Source organism: Triticum urartu, chromosome 2A, assembly GCF_056163025.1.
Source record: "Triticum urartu cultivar PI428250 chromosome 2A, HENAU_Tu73, whole genome shotgun sequence".
NCBI classification, from domain to species: domain Eukaryota; kingdom Viridiplantae; phylum Streptophyta; class Magnoliopsida; order Poales; family Poaceae; genus Triticum; species Triticum urartu.
In genome coordinates, this window is record NC_141874.1 from 618,850,244 (window position 1) to 618,874,203 (window position 23,960).

At 45.8% G+C, this 23,960-nt stretch overlaps 1 protein-coding gene across 1 annotated transcript; it reads left to right on the forward strand.

The window, feature by feature from the left end:
• Positions 1 to 21,355: 21,355 nt before the first annotated feature.
• LOC125539225 (protein SHOU4-like) lies at positions 21,356 to 23,682 on the forward strand. The gene is made up of 4 exons (XM_048702607.2): positions 21,356 to 21,868; positions 22,453 to 22,608; positions 22,996 to 23,207; positions 23,299 to 23,682. The coding sequence occupies exons 1-4, from the start codon at positions 21,464 to 21,466 to the stop codon at positions 23,495 to 23,497; spliced, it is 972 nt and encodes a 323-aa protein (XP_048558564.1). The 5' UTR covers positions 21,356 to 21,463; the 3' UTR covers positions 23,498 to 23,682.
• Positions 23,683 to 23,960: the final 278 nt, after the last annotated feature.

A 23,960-nucleotide genomic window follows, 5' to 3' on the forward strand; every position in this document is an offset into this window, starting at 1 on the left:
TTTGGGTTCGAGATTATCAGGTTGAAGCTTTTTCACATAAGCATCGCAGCCCCAAACTTTCAGAAACGACAACTTTGGTTTCTTACCAAACCATAGTTCATAAGGCGTCGTCTCAGCGGATTTCGATGGTGCCCTATTTAAGGTGAATGTGGCCGTCTCTAAAGCATATCCCCAAAACGATAGCGGTAAATCAGTAAGAGACATCATAGATCGCACCATATCTAGTAAAGTACGATTACGACATTCGGACACAACATTACGCTATGGTGTTCCGGGTGGCGTGAGTTGCGAAACTATTCCGCATTGTTTCAAATGAAAACCAAACTCATAACTCAAATATTCTCCTCCACGATCAGATCGTAGATACTTTATTTTCTTGTTACGATGATTTTCAACTTCACTCTAAAATTCTTTGAACTTTACAAATGTTTCAGACTTATGTTTCATTAAGTAGATATACCCATATCTGCTTAAATCATCTGTGAAGGTGAGAAAATAACGATATCCGCCACGAGCCTCAACATTCATTGGACCACATACATCTGTATGTATGATCTCCAACAAATCTGTTGCTTTCTCCATAGTTCCGGAGAACGGTGTTTTATTCATCTTGCCCATGAGGCACGGTTCGCAAGTACCAAGTGATTCATAATCAAGTGGTTCCAAAAGTCCATCAGTATGGAGTTTCTTCATGCGCTTTACTCCGATATGACCTAAACGGCAGTGCCACAAATAAGTTGCACTATCATTATCAACTCTGCATCTTTTGGCTTCAATATTATGAATATGTGTATCACCACTATCGAGATTTAGCAAAAATAGACCACTCTTCAAGAGTGCATAACCATAAAAAATATTACTCATATAAATAGAACAACCATTATTCTCTGATTTAAATGAATAACCATCTCGCATCAAACAAGATCCAGATATAATGTTCATGCTCAACGCTGGCACCACATAACAATTATTTAGGTCTAATACTAATCCCGAAGGTAGATGTAGAGGTAGCGTGCCGACCGCGATCACATCGACTTTGGAACCATTTCCCACGCGCATCGTCACCTCGCCCTTAGCCAATCTTTGCTTAATCCGTAGCCCCTGTTTCGAGTTGCAAATGTTAGCAACAGAACCAGTATCAAATACCCAGGTGCTACTGCGAGCATTAGTAAGGTACACATCAATAACATGTATATCACAGATACCTTTGTTCACTTTGCCATCCTTCTTATCCGCCAAATACTTGGGGCAGTTCCGCTTCCAGTGACCAGTCTGCTTGCAGTAGAAGCACTCAGTCTCAGGCTTAGGTCCAGACTTGGGTTTCTTCTCCTGAGCAGCAACTTGTTTGCTGTTCTTCTTGAAGTTCCCCTTCTTCTTCCCTTTGCCCTTTTTCTTGAAACTGGTGGTCTTATTGATCATCAACACTTGATGCTCCTTCTTGATTTCTACCTCCACGGCTTTTAGCATTGCGAAGAGCTCGGGAATAGTCTTATTCATCCCTTGCATATTATAGTTCATCATGAAGCTTTTGTAGCTTGGTGGCACTGATTGAAGAACTCTGTCAATGACACTATCAACAGGAAGATTAACTCCTAGTTGAGTCAAGTGATTATGATACCCAGACATTTTGAGTATATGTTCACTGACAGAACTATTCTCCTCCATCTTGCAGCTATAGAACTTATTGGAGACTTCATATCTCTCAATCCGGGCATTTGCTTGAAATATTAACTTCAACTCATGGATCATCTCATATGCTCCATGACGTTCAAAACATCGTTGAAGACCCGGTTCTAAGCCGTAAAGTGTTGGAAATATGCCCTAGAGGCAATAATAAAATGGTTATTATTATATTTCTTTGTTCATGATAATTGTCTATTGTTTGTGCTATAATTGTGTTATCCGGAAATCGTAATACATGTGTGAATACATAGACCACAACACGTCCCTAGTGAGCCTCTAGTTGACTAGCTCGTTGATCAAAAGATAGTCATGGTTTCCTGACTATGGACATTGGATGTCATTGATAACGGGATCACATCATTAGGAGAATGATGTGATGGACAAGACCCAATCCTAAGCATAGCTCAAAGATCGTGTAGTTCGTTTGCTGTAGCTTTTCCTAATGTCAAGTATCATTTCCTTAGACCATGAGATTGTGCAACTCCCGGATACCGTAGGAGTGCCTTGGGTGTGCCAAACGTCACAACGTAACTGGGTGACTGTAAAGGTACATTACAGGTATCTCCGAAAGTATCTGTTGGGTTGGCACGAATCGAGACTGGGATTTGTCACTCCGTATGACGGAGAGGTATCTCTGGGCCCACTCGGTAATGCATCATCATAATGAGCTCAATGTGACCAAGTGGTTGATCACGGGATCGTGCATTACGACACGAGTAAAGTGACTTGCCGGTAACGAGATTGAACGAGGTATTGGGATACCGACGATCGAGTCTCGGGCAAGTAACGTACCGATTGACAAAGGGAATTGTATACGAATTGATTGAATCCTCGACATCGTGGTTCATCCGATGAGATCATCGTGGAGCATGTGGGAGCCAACATGGGTATCCAGATCCCGCTGTTGGTTATTGATCGGAGAGGCATCTCGGTCATGTCTGCATGTCTCCCGAACCCGTAGGGTCTACACACTTAAGGTTCGGTGACGCTAGGGTTGTAGAGATATTAGCATATGGTAACCCGAAAGTTGTTCGGAGTCTCGGATGAGATCCTGGATGTCGCGAAAAGTTCCGGAATGGTCCGGAGGTGAAGATTTATATATAGGAAGTCAAGTTTCGGCCATCGGGAAAGTTTCGGGGGTAATCAGTATTGTACCGGGACCACCGGAAGGGTCCCGGGGGTCCACCGGGTGGGGCCACCTATCCCGGAGGGCCCCATGGGCTGAAGTGGGAGGGGAACCAGCCCCTAGTGGGCTGGTGCGCCCCCCTTGCGCCTCCCCCTGCGCCTAGGGTTGGAAACCCTAGGGATGGGGGCGCCACCCTTGCCTTGGGGGGCAAGGCACACCCTTGGCCGCCGCCCCCCCTAGGAGATTGGATCTCCTAGGGCCAGCGCCCCCCTAGGCACCCTATATATAGTGGGGGGGAGGGCAGCCGCACCCAAGCCCCTGGCCTCTCCCTCTCCCTCCCGTGACACTCCTCCGTCTCCCTGCGCTTGGTGAAGCCCTGCCGAGATCACCGTTGCTTCCACCACCACGCCATCGTGCTGCTGGATCTTCATCAACCTCTCCTTCCCCCTTGCTGGATCAGGTTGGAGGAGACGTCTTCCCAACCGTACGTGTGTTGAACACGGAGGTGCCGTCCGTTCGGCACTTGATCATCGGTGATTTGGATCACGTCGAGTACGACTCCATCAACCCCGTACTCTTGAACGCTTCCGCGCGCGATCTACAAGGGTATGTAGATGCACTCCTCTCTCCCTCATTGCTAGATGACTCCATAGATTGATCTTGGTGATGCATAGAAAATTTTAAAATTCTGCTATGTGCCCCAACAGTGGCATCATGAGCTAGGTCTATGCGTAGTTAGTATGCACGAGTAGAACACAAAGCAGTTGTGGGCGTCGATATTGTCAATTTGCTTGCCGTTACTAGTCTTATCTTGATTCGGCGGCATCGTGGGATGAAACGGCCCGGACCGACCTTACACGTACGCTTACGTCAGACTGGTTCCACCGACTGACATGCACTAGTTGCATAAGGTGGCTGGCGGGTGTCTGTCTCTCCCACTTTAGTCGGATCGGATTCGATGAACAGGGTCCTTATGAAGGGTAAATAGAAATTGTCAATTCACGTTGTGGTTTTGGCTTAGGTAAGAAACGTTCTTGCTAGAAACCTATAGCAGCCACGTAAAAACTTGCAACAAGAATTAGAGGACGTCTAACTTGTTTTTGCAGCAAGTGTTTTGTGATGTGATATGGCCAAAGGATGTGATGACTGATATATGTGATGTATGAGATGATCATGTTCTTGTAATAGGAATCACGACTTGCATGTCGATGAGTATGACAAACGGCAGGAGCCATAGGAGTTGTCTTTATTTATTTATGACCTGCGTGTCAACATAAACGTCATGTAATTACTTTACTTTATTGCTAAAGCGTTAGCCATAGTAGTAGAAGTAATAGATGACGAGACAACTTCAAGAAGACACGATGATGGAGAACATGATGATGGAGATCATGGTGTCATGCCGGTGACAATGATGATCATGGAGCCCCGAAGATGGAGATCAAAAGGAGCAAATGATATTGGCCATATCATGTCACTATTTGATTGCATGTGATGTTTATCATGTTTTACATCTTATTTTCTTAGAACGACGGTAGCTTAAATAAGATGATCCCTCATAATAATTTCAAGAAAGTGTTCCCCCTAACTGTGCACCGTTGCGAAGGTTCGTTGTTTCGAAGCACCACGTGATGATCGGGTGTGATAGATTCTAACGTTCGAATACAACGGGTGTAAGCCAGATTTACACACGCAATACACTTAGGTTGACTTGACGAGCCTAGCATGTACAGACATGGCCTCGGAACACGGAAGACCGAAAGGTCGAGCATGAGTCATATAGAAGATACGATCAACATGAAGATGTTCACCGATGTTGGCTAGTCCGTCTCACGTGATGATCGGACACGGCCTAGTTAACTCGGATCATGTTGCACTTAGATGACTGGAGGGATGTCTATCTGAGTGGGAGTTCATTGAATAATTTGATTAGATGAACTTAATTATCATGAACTTAGTCTAAAATCTTTACAATATGTCTTGTAGATCAAATGGCCCACGTTGTCCTCAACTTCAACGCGTTCCTAGAGAAAACCAAGCTGAAAGACGATGGCAGCAACTATACGGACTGGGTCCGGAACCTGAGGATCATCCTCATAGCTGCCAAGAAAGATTATGTCCTAGAAGCACCGCTAGGTGACGCACCTGTCCCACAGAACCAAGACGTTATAAACGGTTGGCAGTCACGTGCTGATGATTACTCCCTCGTTCAGTGCGGCATGCTTTACAGCTTTGAACAGGGGCTCCAAAAGCGTTTTGAGAGACACGCAGCATATGAGATGTTCGAAGAGCTGAAAATGGTTTTTCAAGCTCATGCCCGGGTCGAGAGATATGAAGTCTCCGACAAGTTCTTCAGCTGTAAGATGGAGGAAAATAGTTCTGTCAGTGAGCACATACTCAGAATGTCTGGGTTGCATAATCGCTTGACTCAGCTGGGAGTTAATCTCCCGGATGACGCGGTCATTGACAGAATCCTTCAGTCGCTTCCATCGAGCTACAAGAGCTTTGTGAGGAACTTCAATATGCAGGGGATGGAAAAGACCATTCCTGAGGTGTATTCAATGCTGAAATCAGCAGAGGTGGAAATCAAAAAGGAACATCAAGTGTTGATGGTGAATAAAACCACTAAGTTCAAGAAAGGCAAGGGTAAGAAGAACTTCAAGAAGGACGGCAAGGGAGTTGCCGCGCCCGGTAAGCAAGCTGCCGGGAAGAAGCCAAAGAATGGACCCAAGCCCGAGACTGAGTGTTTTTATTGCAAGGGAAGTGGTCACTGGAAGCGGAACTGCCCCAAATACTTAGCGGACAAGAAGGCCGGCAACACTAAAGGTATATGTGATATACATGTAATTGATGTGTACCTTACCAGTACTCGTAGTAGCTCCTGGGTATTTGATACCGGTGCGGTTGCTCACATTTGTAACTCAAAGCAGGAGCTGCGGAATAAGCGGAGACTGGCGAAGGACGAGGTGACGATGCGCGTCGGGAATGGTTCCAAGGTCGATGTGATCGCCGTCGGCACGCTGCCTCTACATTTACCTACGGGATTAGTTTTAAACCTCAATAATTGTTATTTAGTGCCAGCTTTGAGCATGAACATTGTATCAGGATCTCGTTTAATACGAGATGGCTACTCATTTAAATCCGAGAATAATGGTTGTTCTATTTATATGAGAGATATGTTTTATGGTCATGCTCCGATGGTGAATGGTTTATTCTTAATGAATCTCGAGCGTAATGCTACACATATTCATAGTGTGAATACCAAAAGATGTAAGGTTGATAATGATAGTCCCACATACTTGTGGCACTGCCGCCTTGGTCTCATAGGTGTCAAACGCATGAAGAAGCTCCATGTAGATGGACTTTTAGAGTCTCTTGATTACGAATCATTTGACACATGCGAACCATGCCTCATGGGTAAAATGACCAAGACTCCGTTCTCAGGAACAATGGAGCGAGCAACCAACTTATTGGAAATCATACATACTGATGTGTGCGGTCCAATGAGTGTTGAGGCTCGCGGTGGCTATCGTTATGTTCTCACCCTCACAGATGACTTGAGTAGATATGGGTATGTCTACTTAATGAAACACAAGTCTGAGACCTTTGAAAAGTTCAAGGAATTTCAGAGTGAGGTTGAGAATCAACGTGACAGAAAAATCAAGTTCTTGCGATCAGATCGTGGGGGAGAATACTTGAGTCACGAATTTGGCACACACTTAAGAAAATATGGAATAGTTTCACAACTCACGCCACCTGGAACACCTCAGCGTAATGGTGTGTCCGAACGTCGTAATCGCACTCTATTGGATATGGTGCGATCTATGATGTCTCTTACCGATTTACCGCTGTCATTTTGGGGCTATGCTTTAGAGACTGCTGCATTCACTTTAAATAGGGCTCCGTCGAAATCCGTTGAGACGACACCGTATGAATTGTGGTTTGGGAAGAAACCTAAGCTGTCATTTCTAAAAGTTTGGGGATGCGATGCTTATGTCAAGAAACTTCAACCTGAAAAGCTCGAACCCAAGTCGGAAAAATGCGTCTTTATAGGATACCCTAAAGAAACTATTGGGTATACATTCTACCACAGATCCGAAGGCAAGATCTTTGTTGCCAAGAATGGGTCCTTTCTAGAGAAAGAGTTTCTCTCGAAAGAAATAAGTGGGAGGAAAGTAGAACTTGATGAAGTATTACCTCTTGAACCGGTAAGTGGCGCAGCTCAAGAAAATGTTCCTGAGGTGCTTGCACCGACTAGAGAGGAAGTTAATGATGATGATCATGAAACTTCAGATCAAGTTACTACTGAACTTCGTAGGTCCACGAGGACACTTTCTGCACCAGAGTGGTACGACAACCCTGTCTTGGAAATCATGTTGTTAGACAACGGTGAACCTTTGAACTATGAAGAAGCGATGGCGGGCCCGGATTCCGACAAATGGCTGGAAGCCATGAAATCCGAGATAGGATCCATGTATAAAAACGAAGTATGGACTTTGACTGACTTGCCCGATGATCGGCGAGCCATAGAAAATAAATGGATCTTTAAGAAGAAGACAGACGCGGATGGTAATGTGACCATCTATAAAGCTCGGCTTGTCGCTAAGGGTTATCGACAAGTTCAAGGGGTTGACTACGACGAGACTTTCTCACCCGTAGCGAAGCTGAACTCCGTCCGAATCATGTTAGCAATTGCCGCATTCTATGATTATGAGATATGGCAAGTGGACGTCAAAACGGCATTCCTTAATGGTTTCCTTAAGGAAGAATTGTATATGATGCAACCGGAAGGTTTTGTCGATCCTAAGAATGCTGACAAGGTGTGCAAGCTCCAACGCTCGATTTATGGGCTGGTGCAAGCATCTCGGAGTTGGAACATTCGTTTTGATGAGATGATCAAAGCATTTGGGTTTATGCAGACTTATGGAGAAGCCTGCATTTACAAGAAAGTGAGTGGGAGCTCTATAGGATTTCTCATATTGTATGTGGATGACATACTGTTGATGGGAAATGATATAGAATTCTTGGAAAGCATAAAGGCCTACTTGAACAAGTGTTTTTCAATGAAGAACCTTGGAGAAGCTGCTTATATATTAGGCATCAAGATCTATAGAGATAGATCGAGACGCCTCATTGGTCTTTCACAGAGTACGTACCTTGACAAGATATTGAAGAAGTTCAAAATGGATCAGTCAAAGAAGGGGTTCTTGCCTGTATTGCAAGGTACGAGATTGAGCACGGCTCAATGCCCGACCATGGCAGAAGATAGAGAAAAGATGAGTGTCGTCCCCTATGCCTCGGCCATAGGGTCTATCATGTATGCTATGCTGTGTACCAGACCTAATGTAAACCTCGCCGTAAGTTTGGTAGGAAGGTACCAAAGTAATCCCGGCATGGAACACTGGACAGCGGTCAAGAATATCCTGAAGTACCTGAAAAGGACTAAGGACATGTTTCTCGTGTATGGAGGTGATGAAGAGCTCGTCGTAAAGGGTTACGTCGATGCTAGCTTCGACACAGATCTTGATGACTCTAAGTCACAAACCGGATACGTGTATATTTTGAATGGTGGGGCAGTAAGCTGGTGCAGTTGCAAGCAAAGAGTTGTGGCGAGATCTACATGTGAAGCGGAGTACATGGCAGCCTTGGAGGCAGCACAAGAAGCAGTCTGGGTGAAGGAGTTCATTACCGACCTAGGATTCATACCCAATGCGTCGGGCCCGATGACTCTCTTCTGTGACAACACTGGAGCTATTGCCCTTGCCAAGGAGCCCAGGTTTCACAGGAAGACCAGGCATATCAAGCGTCGCTTCAACTCCATTCGTGAAAGTGTTCAAAATGTAGACATAGAGATTTGTAAAGTACATACGGACCTGAATGTGGCAGATCCGTTGACTAAACCTCTCCCTAGAGCAAAACATGATCAACACCAGAACTGCATGGGTGTTCGATTCATCACAATGTAACTAGAATATTGACTCTAGTGCAAGTGGGAGACTGTTGGAAATATGCCCTAGAGGCAATAATAAAATGGTTATTATTATATTTCTTTGTTCATGATAATTGTCTATTGTTCATGCTATAATTGTGTTATCCGGAAATCGTAATACATGTGTGAATACATAGACCACAACACGTCCCTAGTGAGCCTCTAGTTGACTAGCTCGTTGATCAAAAGATAGTCATGGTTTCCTGACTATGGACATTGGATGTCATTGATAACGGGATCACATCATTAGGAGAATGATGTGATGGACAAGACCCAATCCTAAGCATAGCTCAAAGATCGTGTAGTTCGTTTGCTGTAGTTGTTCCGAATGTCAAGTATCATTTCCTTAGACCATGAGATTGTGCAACTCCCAGATACCGTAGGAGTGCCTTGGGTGTGCCAAACATCACAACGTAACTGGGTGACTATAAAGGTACATTACAGGTATCTCCAAAAGTATCTGTTGGGTTGGCACGAATCGAGACTGGGATTTGTCACTCCGTATGACGGAGAGGTATCTCTGGGCCCACTCGGTAATGCATCATCATAATGAGCTCAATGTGACCAAGTGGTTGATCACGGGATCATGCATTACGGCACGAGTAAAGTGACTTGCCGGTAACGAGATTGAACGAGGTATTGGGATACCGACGATCGAGTCTCGGGCAAGTAATGTACCGATTGACAAAGGGAAATGTATACGGATTGATTGAATCCTCGACATTGTGGTTCATCCGATGAGATCATCATGGAGCATGTGGGAGACAACATGGGTATCCAGATCCCGTTGTTGGTTATTGACCGGAGAAGCGTCTCGGTCATGTCTGCATGTCTCCCGAACCCGTAGGGTCTACACACTTAAGGTTCGGTGACGCTAGGGTTGTAGAGATATTAGCATACAGTAACCCGAAAGTTGTTCGGAGTCCCGGATGAGATCCCGGACGTCACGAGAAGTTCCGGAATGGTCCGGAGGTGAAGATTTATATATAGGAAGTCAAGTTTCGGCCATCGGGAAAGTTTCGGGGGTAATCAGTATTGTACCGGGACCACCAGAAGGGTCCCGGGGGTCCACCGGGTGGGGCCACCTATCCCGGAGGGCCCCATGGGCTGAAGTGGGAGGGGAACCAGCCCCTAGTGGGCTGGTGCGCCCCCCTTGGGCCTCCCCTGCGCCTAGGGTTGGAAACCCTAGGGGTGGGGGGCGCCACCCTTGCCTTGGCGGGCAAGGCACACCCTTGGCCGCCCCCCCTCTAGGAGATTGGATCTCCTAGGGCCGGTGCCCCCCCTAGGCACCCTATATATAGTGGGGGGAGGGAGGGCAGCCGCACCCAAGCCCCTGGCCTCTCCCTCTCCCTCCCGTGACACTCCTCCGTCTCCCTGTGCTTGGCGAAGCCCTGCCGAGATCACTGTTGCTTCCACCACCACGCCGTCGTGCTGCTGGATCTTCATCAACCTCTCCTTCCCCCTTGCTGGATCAAGTTGGAGGAGACATCTTCCCAACCGTACGTGTGTTGAACGCGGAGGTGCCGTTCGTTCGGCACTTGGTCATCGGTGATTTGGATCACGTCGAGTACGACTCCATCAACCCCGTTCTCTTGAACGCTTCCGCGCGCAATCTACAAGGGTATGTAGATGCACTCCTCTCTCCCTCGTTGCTAGATGACTCCATAGATTGATCTTGGTGATGCGTAGAAAATTTTAAAACTCTGCTACGTTCCCCAACATAAAGCATGGCACACTGAACTATCGAGTAGTCATCAGCTTTGCTCTGCCAGACGTTCATAACATCTGGTGTTGCTCCTGCAGCAGGTTTGGCACTTAGCGGTGCTTCCAGGACGTAATTCTTCTGTGCAGCAATGAGGATAATCCTCAAGTTATGGACCCAATCCGTGTAATTGCTATCATCATCTTTCAACTTTGCTTTCTCAAGGAATGCATTACAATTCAACGGAACAACAGCACGGGCCATCTATCTACAATCAACATAGACAAGCAAGATACTATCAGGTACTAAGTTCATGATAAATTTAAGTTCAATTTAATCATATTATTTAAGAACTCCCACTTAGATAGACATCCCTCTAATCCTCTAAGTGATCACGTGATCCATATCAACTAAACCATGTCCGATCATCACGTGAGATGGAGTAGTATCAACGGTGAACATCACTATGTTGATCATATCTACTATATGATTCACGCTCGACCTTTCGGTCTCCGTGTTCCGAGGCCATATCTGTTATATGCTAGGCTCGTCAAGTTTAACCTGAGTATTCCGCGTGTGCAACTATTTTGCACCCGTTGTATTTGAACGTAGAGACTATCACACCCGATCATCACGTGGTGTCTCAGCACGAAGAACTTTCGTAACGGTGCATACTCAGGGAGAACACTTATACTTTGATATTTAGTGAGGGATCATCTTATAATGCTACCGTCAATCAAAGCAAGATAAGATGCATAAAAGATAAACATCACATGCAATCAATATAAGTGATATGATATGGCCATCATCATCTTGTGCTTGTGATCTCCATCTCCGAAGCACCTTCATGATCACCATCGTCACCGGTGTGACACCTTGATCTCCATCGTAGCATCGTTGTCGTCTCGCCAATCTTATGCGTCCACGACTATCGCTACTGCTTAGTGATAAAGTAAAGCATTACAGGGCGATTGCATTGCATACAATAAAGCGACAACCATATGGCTCCTGCCAGTTGCCGATAACTCGGTTACAAAACACGATCATCTCATACAATAAAATTTAGCATCATGTCTTGACCATATCACATCACAACATGCCCTGCAAAAATAAGTTAGACGTCCTCTACTTTGTTGTTGCAAATTTTACGTGGTTGCTATGGGCTTAGCAAGAACCGTTCTTACCTACGCATCAAAACCACAACGATAGTTTGTCAAGTTGGTGTTGTTTTAACCTTCGCAAGGACCGGGCGTAGCCACACTCGGTTCAACTAAAGTTGGAGAAACTGACACCCGCCAGCCACCTGTGTGCAAAGCGCGTCGGTAGAACCAGTCTCGCGTAAGCATAAGCGTAATGTCGGTCCGGGCTGCTTCATCCAACAATACCGCCAAACCAAAGTATGACATGCTGGTAAGCAGTATGACTTATATCGCCCACAACTCACTTGTGTTCTACTCGTGCATATGACATCTACGCATAAAACCTGGCTCGGATGCCACTGTTGGGAAACGTAGTAATTTCAAAAAAAATCCTACGCACACGCAGGATCATGGTGATGCATAGCAACGAGAGGGGAGAGTGTTTTCTACGTACCCTCGTAGACCGTTCGCAGAAGCATTATATCAACGCGGTTGATGTAGTCGTACGCCTTCACGATCCGACCGATCCAAGTACCGAAAGCACGTCACCTCCGAGTTCTGCACACGTTCAGCTCAGTGACGTCCTCGCCTTCTCGATCCAGCAAGAGGGGCGAAGTAGTAGATGAGTTCCGGCAGCACGACGGCGTGGTGACGGTGTTGGTGAAGAACAATCTTCGCAGGGCTTCACCTAAGCACTACGAAAACTATGACGGAGGATAAACTAGAGGGGACGGGGTTGCCGGCACACGGCTTGGTGTTTCTTGATGTGTCTTGGGTGCTAGCCCTACCCCTCTATTTATATGTTGAGCCTTGGGGTCGAAACTTGGAGTAAAAGCCTCCACAAAGTCGGTTTTACCCGAAAGGCAAGAGTCCTTCTCGGATTCCAGGGCCAGACGCCAGGGTTCCCGACGTCTGGACCCAGACGCCAGGGACCCTGGCGTCTGGCCCCTGGACTCCGCAAAACTTCCTTTTGCGCTTTCCAAAAACCTTGTGGGCTTTCCCCTTTGGCCCAAATAAAGTGTTCTCGTACCCAAACATTTCAGGAAACATCCGGAACCCCTTCCGGTGACCAAACACTATTATCCCATATATCAAACTTTATCTCCGGACCATTCCGAAGTTACTCGTCATGTCTGTGATCTCACTCCGGACTCCGAACAACATTTGGTCATCAACATACATAACTCATATACTACTATATCGTCAACGAACATTAAGCGTGCGGACCCTACGGGTTCGAGAACTATGTAGACATGACTGAGACACCTCTCTGGTCAATAACCAATAGCGGGACCTGGATGCCCATATTGGCTCCTACATATTCTACGAAGATCTTTATCGGCCAGACCGCATAACAACATACGTTGTTCCCTTTGTCATCGGTATGTTAATTGTCCGAGATTCGATCGTCGGTATCTCAATACCTAGTTCAATCTCGTTACCAGCAAGTCTCTTTACTCGTTCCGTAATACATCATCCTGCAACTAACTCATTAGTTGCAATGCTTGCAAGGCTTATAGTGATGTGCATCACCGAGTGGGCCCAGAGATACCTCTCCGACAATCGGAGTGACAAATCCTAATCTCGAAATACGCCAACCCAATAAGTACCTTTGGAGACACCTGTAGAGCACCTTTATAATCACCCAGTTACGTTGTTGTTGGGGAACGTAGTAATTTCAAAAAATTTCCTACGCACACGCAAGATCATGGTGATGCATAGCAACGATAGGGGAGAGTGTTGTCTACGTACCCTCGTAGACCGGCAACGGAAGTGTTGACACAACGTAGAGGAAGTAGTTGTACGTCTTCCCGATCCGACTGATCCAAGTACCGAACGTACGACACCTCCGAGTTCTGCACACGTTCAACTCGGTGACGTCCCTCGAGTTCCGATCCAGCAAAACGTTGAGGGAGAGTTTCGTCAGCACGACGGCGTGATGACAGTGATGATGTTCTACTGACGCAGGGCTTCGCCTAAGCACCGCTATGATATGACCGAGGTGGAATATGGTGGAAGGGGGCACCGCACACGGCTAAGGAACGATCACGAGGATCAACTTGTGTGTCATGGGGTGCCTCCTTGCCTCAGTATATAAAGGAGGGAGAGGGGGAGGTGCGGCCGGCCCTATGGGTGCGCCTGGAGGAGTCCTACTCCAACCGGGAGTAGGACTTCCCCCTCTTGCCTTGTTGGAAAAGGAAGGAGGAAGGGAGAAAGAGGAAAGGGGGGGCGCCGCCCCCCCTTCCTTGTCCTATTCAGACTAGGGGGGGAGGGGACGCGTGGCCTTCCCTGGCCGGCCCTCCTCTTCTCCCTTATGGCCCACGTAGGCCCAATAACCCCCGGGGGGTTTCGGTAACCCCCCGGTACTCTGGTAAAATCCCGATTTCACCCGGAACGTTTCCGATATCCAAATATAGGCTTCCAATATATCAATCTTTATGTCTCGACCATTTCGAGACTCCTCGTCATGTCCGTGATCACATACGGGACTCCGAACAACCTTCGGTACATCAAAACACAAAAACCCCAATTACGATCATCACCGAACTTTAAGCGTGCGGACCCTACGGGTTCGAGAACAATGTAGACATGACCGAGACACGTCTCCGGTCAATAACCAATAGCGGAACCTGGATGCTCATATTGGCTCCTACATATTCTACGAAGATCTTTATCGGTCAGACCGCATAACAACATACGTTGTTCCCTTTGTCATCGGTATGTTACTTGCCCGAGATTCGATCGTCGGTATCTCAATACCTAGTTCAATCTCGTTACCGGCAAGTCTCTTTACTCGTTCCATAATACATCATCCTGCAACTAACTTATTAGTTGCAATGCTTGCAAGGCTTGAGTGATGTGCATTACCGAGAGGGCCCAGAGATACCTCTCCGACAATCGGAGTGGCAAATCCTAATCTCGAAATACGCCAACCCAACAAGTACCTTTGGAGACACCTGTAGAGCACCTTTATAATCACCCAGTTACGTTGTGACATTTGGTAGCACACAAAGTGTTCCTCCGGTAAACGGGAGTTGCATAATCTCATAGTCATAGGAACATGTATAAGTTATGAAGAAAGCAATAGCAACAAACTAAACGATCAAGTGCTAAGCTAACGGAATGGGTCAAGTCAATCACATCATTCTCCTAATGATGTGATCCCGTTAATCAAATGAAAACTCATGTCTATGGTTAGGAAACATAACCATCTTTGATTAACGAGCTAGTCAAGTAGAGGCATACTAGTGACTCTCTGTTTTTGTCTATGTATTCACACATGTATTATGTTTCCGGTTAATACAATTCTAGCATGAATAATAAACATTTATCATGATATAAAGAAATAAATAATAACTTTATTATTGCCTTTAGGGCATATTTCCTTCAGTTGTGACGTTTGATGGCACACAAAGTGTTCCGCCGGTAAACGGGAGTTGCATAATCTCATAGTCATAGGAACATGTATAAGTCATGAAGAAAGCAATAGCAACAAACTAAACGATCAAGTGCTAAGCTAACGGAATGGGTCAAGTCAATCACATCATTTTCCTAATGATGTGATCCCGTTAATCAAATGACAACTCATGTCTATGGTTAGGAAACTTAACCATCTTTGATCAACGAGCTAGTCAAGTAGAGGCATACTAGTGACACTCTGTTTGTCTATGTATTCACACATGTATTATGTTTCCGGTTAATACAATTCTAGCATGAATAATAAACATTTATCATGAAATAAGGAAATAAATAATAACTTTATTATTGCCTCTAGGGCATATTTCCTTCAATATCACTATAATTCTTAGTCAAAGGAGTTACTTTGTATTTTATTTGATCTTAAATCCAAAATAGTGTACATGTAATGGCTACGACTATGAATAAAATTACAAAGTGTTTCTAAAAAACATGTGCGACAAAAATGTTCACTTTACTTACTAAACATATTTCTCAAATAAAGTACTAAACATATGTGATGCGAACAAAGATGAGAAATACACCATTTATATAAAATTTATCTATATAGAAAAAATACATAGATTCATTGAAAAGAAATACCACAAACACATTTTGTATGAAGGCATCAGACATTGAAAAGAAGTGAGAAAATAAAATAGGATAAAACAATAACATGGAAAGAAAGAAATATATAATACAAAGAAGTAAATGAATCATGTATGAAGACTAGAAAAGAATGTCAATAAACAAAAAATAGGAACAAAAAATATAGTAAATAAAAGAAAGAGAAAATATAGAATATCAGAAAATTTATTGATTCTAGCCTTTTTTAACACAGTACAATCGAAGTCACTCAGAGCATCTCCAGCCGCGCCCCCAACAGGCCCCCCAGGCCACTTTTTCGGCGACGGCGTCAAAAAACGCCCCAGTCGCGGCCCCAGGACACCGAAAAGCGCCGGTTCGGCTCTTTTTTTCGCTCGGCGATCACAGGCCGAACCCGGCGCACTCAGGGCGGTCGGGGGCTCCGACGCAAGGGAAAAGCGCGGCTGGCCCACATCACGCGAAAAGTTAAGATTTTCTTCCCCGACTCGCCTCCCACCCCCCGCGACCTCGGCCGCCACTAGCTATATCCCGGCACCGACCGCCGCCCTTCACCACTAGATAGCCATTCCTCGCCCGAAAAATAGCAGAGGTTCGCCGTGGCAGCCCCTCCAACAGCAGCTGGGCGTTTGCGGCCACGGAGGGGCAGTTTAGCGGCGGGTACACGCCCACCGGGCGCAAGGTGTTCGGCGATTTGCCTGCCCCGGCGATGGACTCGGATGACGAGGAAGCGCTTGCCGCGCTGCTGGAGGAGGAAGCCGAGGCCGACGTCCAGGAAGAAGAGCATCTCATGGTGCTCGCCGCCCTCGCCCAGCTGTTGGCGAGCAATGGAAAGCCACGGCGAGGTGGCTCGGTGCTAGGGCGGGTGAAAGCAAAGAACCGCATCGTCTCGAAGGCTATTTCATGCTCTACTCCGACTACTTCATCGATGCTCCACTTCACGGCGACAAAACATTTCGGCGCCGTTATCGGATGAGCCGAAAGCTCTTCCTCGGGATTGTGAATTCCATCCGGGAGTTTGACAACTACTTCAAGTGCAAGATGGATTGCACCGGCAAACTTGGATTCACCTCGATCCAGAAGTGCACGATAGCGATGAGGATGCTTGCATATGGAGCTCCCGGTGATTCACTCGACGATTATGGGCGCATGGCCGAGTCCACCAGCATAGAGTGTTTCTACAAGTTCTGTCGGGCAGTGGTGGCAGTGTTTGGACCGCAATACTTGAGAACACCCAATGCGGAAGACACTGCTCGGATCCTAGCATAGAATGCAGCAAGAGGATTTCCTGGGATGCTTGGAAGCATCGACTGTATGCATTGGAAATGGAAGAATTGCCCATTTGCTTGGCAGGGGATGTACAAAGGCGCCAAAGGCGGTTGCAGTGTGGTACTTGAGGCGGTGGCCACACAGGACCTCTGGATTTGGCACTCCTTCTTTGGTATGCCAGAAACTCACAATGACATCAACATGCTGCAGTGCTCTCCTTTCTTTGCCAAGCTTGTTGAAGGTCACTCTCCTCCTGTGAACTTCGAGATCAATGGGCGGCACTACAACAAGGGGTACTATCTAGCTGATGGCATCTATCCGAGATGGTCGACATTTGTGAAGACCATCTCAAACATTGTGCCAGGAGGCAAGAACGCCTGGTTTGCGAAGATTCGGGAGGCTTGCAGGAAGGATGTCGAGCGGGCATTTGGTGTGCTCCAATCTCGATTTGCTGTTGTCTGGTACCCCGCTCAGACCTGGTCGAAAGATCAAATGTGGGAGATCATGACTTGCTGTGTCATCTTGCACAACATGATCATCGAAAGCAAGTAAGAAGACCCAGTGTTTGACACTGAACCATACTACAGGCAAGGACCTCTAGCCGAAGTTGATCACCAGCTACCCCTGGACTGCCTACCTCAGTATGCATCAGGAGATCCGAGACCCACAGGTGCATCATCAACTGCAGCAGGATCTGATAGAGCACCTATGGAGGTTCAAGGGCGACGCCGGGCGCGACGTGTGATGAAATATGAGTTTTTATTTGTTGAACTATATAATTTGTATTGAACTATTTGTTGTTGCACTATTTTGTTGAACTATTTGATTTTCTGTGATGAACTATGTGATACAAAAATATTTATACGTTGATAATTCAACGCCGTACCACGGCGAACCACGCCGAATATGGGCCTATTCTCGCCCATATGAGCCCTTAATTCGCTGAAAGTGGGCCGAAAAGTGGGCCAATATCGATGCCTGGGGGCGACGGCTGGACGGCCAACCGCCCCAGCGCCGATTTAGCGCCGGCTCGCCCCCAGGGGGCGCGTAAAAGCGCCGCCTGGGGGGCCAACGGCTGAAGATGCTCTCACATACACAAGCATACACTCACTTGATTCTAGCTTTTGAGGAACAATCACACAATGTAGTTATAACCTTCACGACCCAAGTTAAGATTCTTAGTTGTTTACAATACATCTTTGTGAATGCTTATTGTGCCACTTTTCCATTTTATTTTTTCTTGCAAAATAAAATGAAATCTAGATGAAAGAAAAAAAATGTCTAATTGCCTACTCTAATCGATGGTATGTAGATGAAATGTTACATCCTTTTATTTAAGACGATAATTCATTCACCGGAAATTAAGACAAACAATTCTGGATTTCAGAAAAAAATAATCCATATCTCTTCTTTCCACCCTGGAAGCTCATCTAAAAGAAACTAATAAGATAGAAATGTTTGAATTTTAGAAAATAAACCACCTATTTTTCCGCCCCTAGGCTTTGGTTACACTTGGTCATGTTGGGCGCATGGTTATACAATGCAAGGCCATGTCTGGTTCACATACAAAATTTGTCAGCATCTGCCATAATTATTTGCCACATGTGTCTAAGGTGAGACGATCAAAACTGGTGTCACACTTTGTCACACCAGAGATAATCTCATCATATTTTTCCGAGTCAATGACATCTGGGGTCCGATTTGTACGAAAGAAATCTTGTCATAAGTGCGGCTGCAAAGGCTAACTCAGTTAAGCTTGTCTAACTTGTGGCTAACAAAGTGTGCCACGCTTGGGGAGGCGATCTGAACCCTGGTCAGGCCAACGTTGACATAATAAATTTTTTACAAGAAATTTTCAATCTATTTATTTTCAATCATAACAGTACAAAGAAAATCAGAAGTAATAAAAGTTACAACGAGGTCTGTGGACCACGTAGCGACAACTACAAGCATTGAAGAGAGCCGAAGGCGCGCCCCGTCATTGCCTCTCCCTCGTCGGAGCCGAGCAAATCTTATTGTAGTAGACAGTCGGAAAGTCATCGTGCCAAGCCCTATAGGACTAGGCACTAGAGCATCAACCATCGCCGATGAAGGGAGCTGTAGATCGGAAGGATCAAATTTGTAATCACTCAAATAAAGACGAACGAAAATCGGATCCAAATAGATGCAACGAAGACCAGCACCGATCGAATCCCTCGAGATTTAACGGAGACTCACCTCTACACGCCCTCCGATGAAGCTAGACACACCATCGAAATAGAGATGAAAAGTGGGAGACATTATTTCTACTAAGGGACACGCCGCGCGGCACAACCCCAGCCAAGATGCTGAACCTAACAAGAATAAGAACGGGTCCCTCCCGCCGGCGGGGGCGCGATGTCCTCCGCACCTTATGACCCAAAGGCCATCGAATATGTGGCGGACTAGCGACGGCGTCAACAGGAAGAGGAGCTTTTCTTGTGGAGGAAGAACGAGAAGGCGTATGAACATACACAATAGCATTATTAGAGGTACTAATATGATGTTTTGGGAACAGAAAACAAGTGTGTTTTAATCGTTTTTTTCAAGCCCTCCCCAACATTGGTGCAACGACAATTTGCCACACCCCCTCTCATACAGTCTTTCTTGGCTCCATCCTTACAGGTAAACCATAACAAATTGTCTACTCTCTTCGTCCGAAAATACTTATCGGAGACTGAGGGAATATTGACTATGTTCGGATATATTTAGCTCCTTCATATATTAGGCCACAAACTATCAACATAGCTAACAAAAATATGGGACATATGTTACAGGAAGTATGACATTGGATTTGTATGCAAAAGAGTCATTCTAGGATATAACTTTTGTGACATGCTCCCTTTGTCCAGAATTACTTGTCGTGGGAGTTTTCAGCGACAAGTAATTCTGTATGGAGAGAGTACGATTCATATTTTATAGCTAAATTTACACAATTAAAATAGAGGGGGCCATAAATAAATTTGGACGAAAGGAATGCAACCCATCTCCAAGTCTTTCCAAGGCTCGCGTGATTCCGTCCATTATATAATGAAAAAGCATATCGTGTGTTGTCATCAAAGCTTGAAACAGTAAAGTACTGTCTGTGAGAGTACAGGAGTACTACTACTCTACAGTAGCGTGGACCGCTGGTACGGCGTATAGTGTACTGGTAGAATGGATCAGAGATTCAGAATATGCACCGGAGCGGATCACCGTAGCAATACGCCTACGGCTACTGCGCAGCCTGCTGCAGCGTGTGTCTCTCTCTTCTGTCGCCATCTGCATAGGGACAAGTGTGAATTCAATTCAAAACTCGAAAGAATCAGAAAGATTAGACCTGTGACTTCAAGAGCCCACCGATCGGAGCTGGACAGAGCTAAATAAATGAGCCCACAAAAAGTTGCTTAGGGGGTGTTTGGTTTCAGAAACTTTTTTGTGTTGGGACTAGAAAAAATCCCTAGCAAACCAAACACGATGGGAATTTTTTGAACTTTTTGCTAAAAGTTTTTAGAAACACTTTCTTAAGAGTTTTTTTCAAAAAAAAAATTCTAGGACTAGAGACCTAGAGGGTGTTTGTTTTCAGGGACTTATTGGTCTAGGGACTTAAATAAGTCCCTATAAGTCTCACCTAAACCAAACAGGAGGGACTTATAGGGACTTAAAGTGGGCACTTGGGACTTATGGAATAAGACTCTCAAGAAGAGACTTATAGGAACTTATTGTTGTAATATGGCCTTATAGAGACTTATAAGTCCCGGGAACCAAACATGTAGGGACTGATGCTCAAAAAAAAACATGTAGGGACTTTTTAGGGACTTGAGACTTATAAGTTGGGACTAAAAAAAGTCCTAGGACTTATAAACCAAACAGAGCCCTAGTATGACAGTTCCCCACGTCATCAACCACTTTTTTTGAGCATCAACCACTGGTAATTACACCATTATATACCGGATAAGTAGACATAGAGATAGGAGTATGTACGTGACCACAGGCTTCTGCTTCTGGGCCCACGCGTCAGAGAGCTGATATGCATGCCTGTATCATCGCATTGTGGCAGCGTACGGTGCCAACTGCTTCACTGTCAGTCACTCAGTCCAGTGAGCACGCTCATGTGACCAGTGAGCACGCCAAGTCTGATAGCGTGGTCTCACTTCTGTAGCCACACTGCACCGCACTACACCCTCCGCTGACAAAGCGGTCGAGCAATATTCGGGCCCACACGTCATCTTCTTAGTCCTATACCATCGCCGCATGGCCTGTCTCTAATGTACCGCGTGTACCGATGACTGGTAGGTGGGACTGAGGTGTGCGTGTCCCCACCTGTCATCGTAAAGATGCGCGCCGCGCTGGTTCCTCTTTTCCTTAAACCGCACGCCAGAACCAGGGCCAAGCCCACCACCGGGGAAAGAGCAGACGACGGAAAGGTCAAAAGGCTGGGAGCAAAACAGTGACCACGGTAGGAGTACTCAGCCAGCGGAGCCGAGCGGCTGACAGATATGCTTCCGGGAGGGGAAGACGGCAAGCGGCGCGGCGCCACCGCCGACCGCGACGCCGCCGACGCCGACGCCGAGGCCGGCGCCAGCGCGGCCGCCCTGAACGACCTCTGCGCCACCGCCGGGGACGCGGGCCGCCCCGTGCCCGCGCCGTTCCCGAGGGCGGCGGCCTGGGCGGTCGCGGCGCTGCTCGCGGTGGGGATCGGGCTCGGCGCCCTCGTCCTCGCTGTCGTGCGCAGCCCCGTGCTGCTCGTGCTCGCGCTGGTCCTCTCGGCGGCCGTGTCCACGTTCCTCCTGTGGAATGCCGCGGCCGCGGCTTCCGGCCGCGTGCTGCGGCGGTTCGTCGACGGACTCCCGGCCTCCAGCCTCCGCGTCGCCGCCGACGGCCAGCTCGTCAAGATTACCGGCGTACGTTTTACGACTGCTTATGCATTTTACCTGTTATCAATCGCAATTGCGATGAAATTGATCTAACAAGTCCAACAAGTGTTCTGTTCTGAAGTCTCCTGCCTGCTGAAATTCAGCCGCCATTTAGCGTGGCAGTGAATTCAGTAGCATTTTGTATGGAGTATACTAAGTGTATCGATTGCTAAGATAAGATATGTGGAGTATAATGCGTGGGACGTGTAGCCATTCCGCATTTTGTGGCAATCCCACTCATGTGCCGTGTAGTACAGGTGCATCAATCTTTTGGATGGGTGTATGCTCGTTGACCTTATCTTGAAAGTTAGTTCGCTCAGATTAGATTGCTGTGAATAGAAGCTTCGCTGGCTGGATATTACTATAATCTTGCAAGGGGAAAAGAGCTGCCTACTTTATTTGCCAAGTTTACAGAAGTAACTTCTATGCAAAGAGTAATGATCGTTTCTTTTGGTTTCTCGGCTTGTCGATTCATTGTTGTGGTACAAGCATTGTTTTCCTTGTGTATTTACCATGTGATTAGAATGGTTTGCCAATCTCATATATGTTGTAATGTTCCTTCTTTTATGCAGCTGGTTTCATGTGGTGATATTTCGTTGATTTCTTCATATGAGAAGGTGGAGAACTGTGTATACACCTCTACGCTGCTAAGAAAATGTGGTAGATGGGGTTCTGAGGTGGCAAATCCTAAAAATAATTGTTCCAGGTGGAAATTGACACATGCTGAGGTAAGAATGCTCTGCGGTTATCTACATCTAATTTGCAGAGATTTATTTATCCTTGTATGTACCACACACATATTTCATTCATCTTGCACCTATCTCATCGTAATTTTGCTTCTTTTCTGTAATGATTATGTATTCTGCTTATCATGCCTTAAGCTAGTCTACGCACCACAATTGTGTTACAAACATACTATCAGTTTATGCAGCAAGGGTATTCCCTATTATTTTAGCTCCTTTTCCAGAATAATTATGGTAAGCAACAAAATGCACCAAGGGTCAACCTTTGTAACTCCATAGTGCTTTGCCGTTATTGTCGATTTGTAGTACCTAGTGAGATACTACAGACATATGCTATTTTTTCTCATTTGAACATTCTGTGGAGTTTGGCAGAGGTTTGCTGCTGATTTCTACATAACAGATGCAAAATCAGGTAAAAGAGCCTTGGTGAAAGCTGGGTACCACACGAAAGTTGTTCCATTGATCGATGAAAATGTTTTGGTTACAACAAGCAGAAGTACCGATCTATCTTCAACCTTGAAATGTTGGCTACAAGAAAGAAATCTTTCTTCTGAAGAAGCTCAGCTTATCCGTCTTGAGGAAGGGTAATCAAATTTGTCCTGAATATCCACACCTTTTGTTTGTATCTTTGTAGATCGAGCCATCGAAAACTTACATGATTGCACAAACTTGTAGATATATCACGGAAGGAATGAAGTTGAGTGTGACCGGAATTTTGAGCAAGAAGAATGGAGATTTCATGATATTTCCTCCCCGTGAACCTATATCTACAGGTTGTGTGTTGCTGTCATCTCTCCTTCCAGCTTACTTTGATGGAATAGTTCTGAGACTAGTAGACAAGAGTTATTTTATGCCACATTCTGGAATTTCATGAAATATTATGACAATTCATGAGATGTAACAGCTAACAATTTTTAATCCAATACCCTTTTCCCCTGAAATTGTCTTCTGTACTGTACCACAAACTTTGCTTGAGGGCACATACGGCTTGTTTTAGGTAACCCTATACATTAGAATGTGCTCCCTCCGTCCCAAAATATAAGATCATTTTTGACACTACTCGTTGTGACAATGTGACGTCTCCTATCCGGCAACAGATCATGTTGTCTTACTTCATTCGCTGTTTCGGTGGTTCCCGCCTTATCGGCCTGTTGCTATAGTGTCACCATTTTCTTTTGTTTCTCCCTTGGTAGTGTGGCCAAAACTGTAAATTTATTTGCAGTGTGCTGTACTATCACCATTTTGTTTTGTTTGTCCCTTGGTAGTCTGGCCAATACTGTAAAATTATTTGCAGTGTGCCTAACAGAAACCGACATAGTTTGGTTGTCAGACCACTG

Bases quoted from the DNA above. Each gene is read 5' to 3' on its own strand.
- LOC125539225 (XM_048702607.2), top strand. From the start codon at position 21,464: ATGCTTCCGGGAGGGGAAGACGGCAAGCGGCGCGGCGCCACCGCCGAC. The intron at 22,609-22,995 runs GTAAGAATGCTC...GGAGTTTGGCAG, and splicing joins GGAAATTGACACATGCTGAG to AGGTTTGCTGCTGATTTCTA. The intron at 23,208-23,298 runs GTAATCAAATTT...ACAAACTTGTAG, and splicing joins CTTATCCGTCTTGAGGAAGG to ATATATCACGGAAGGAATGA.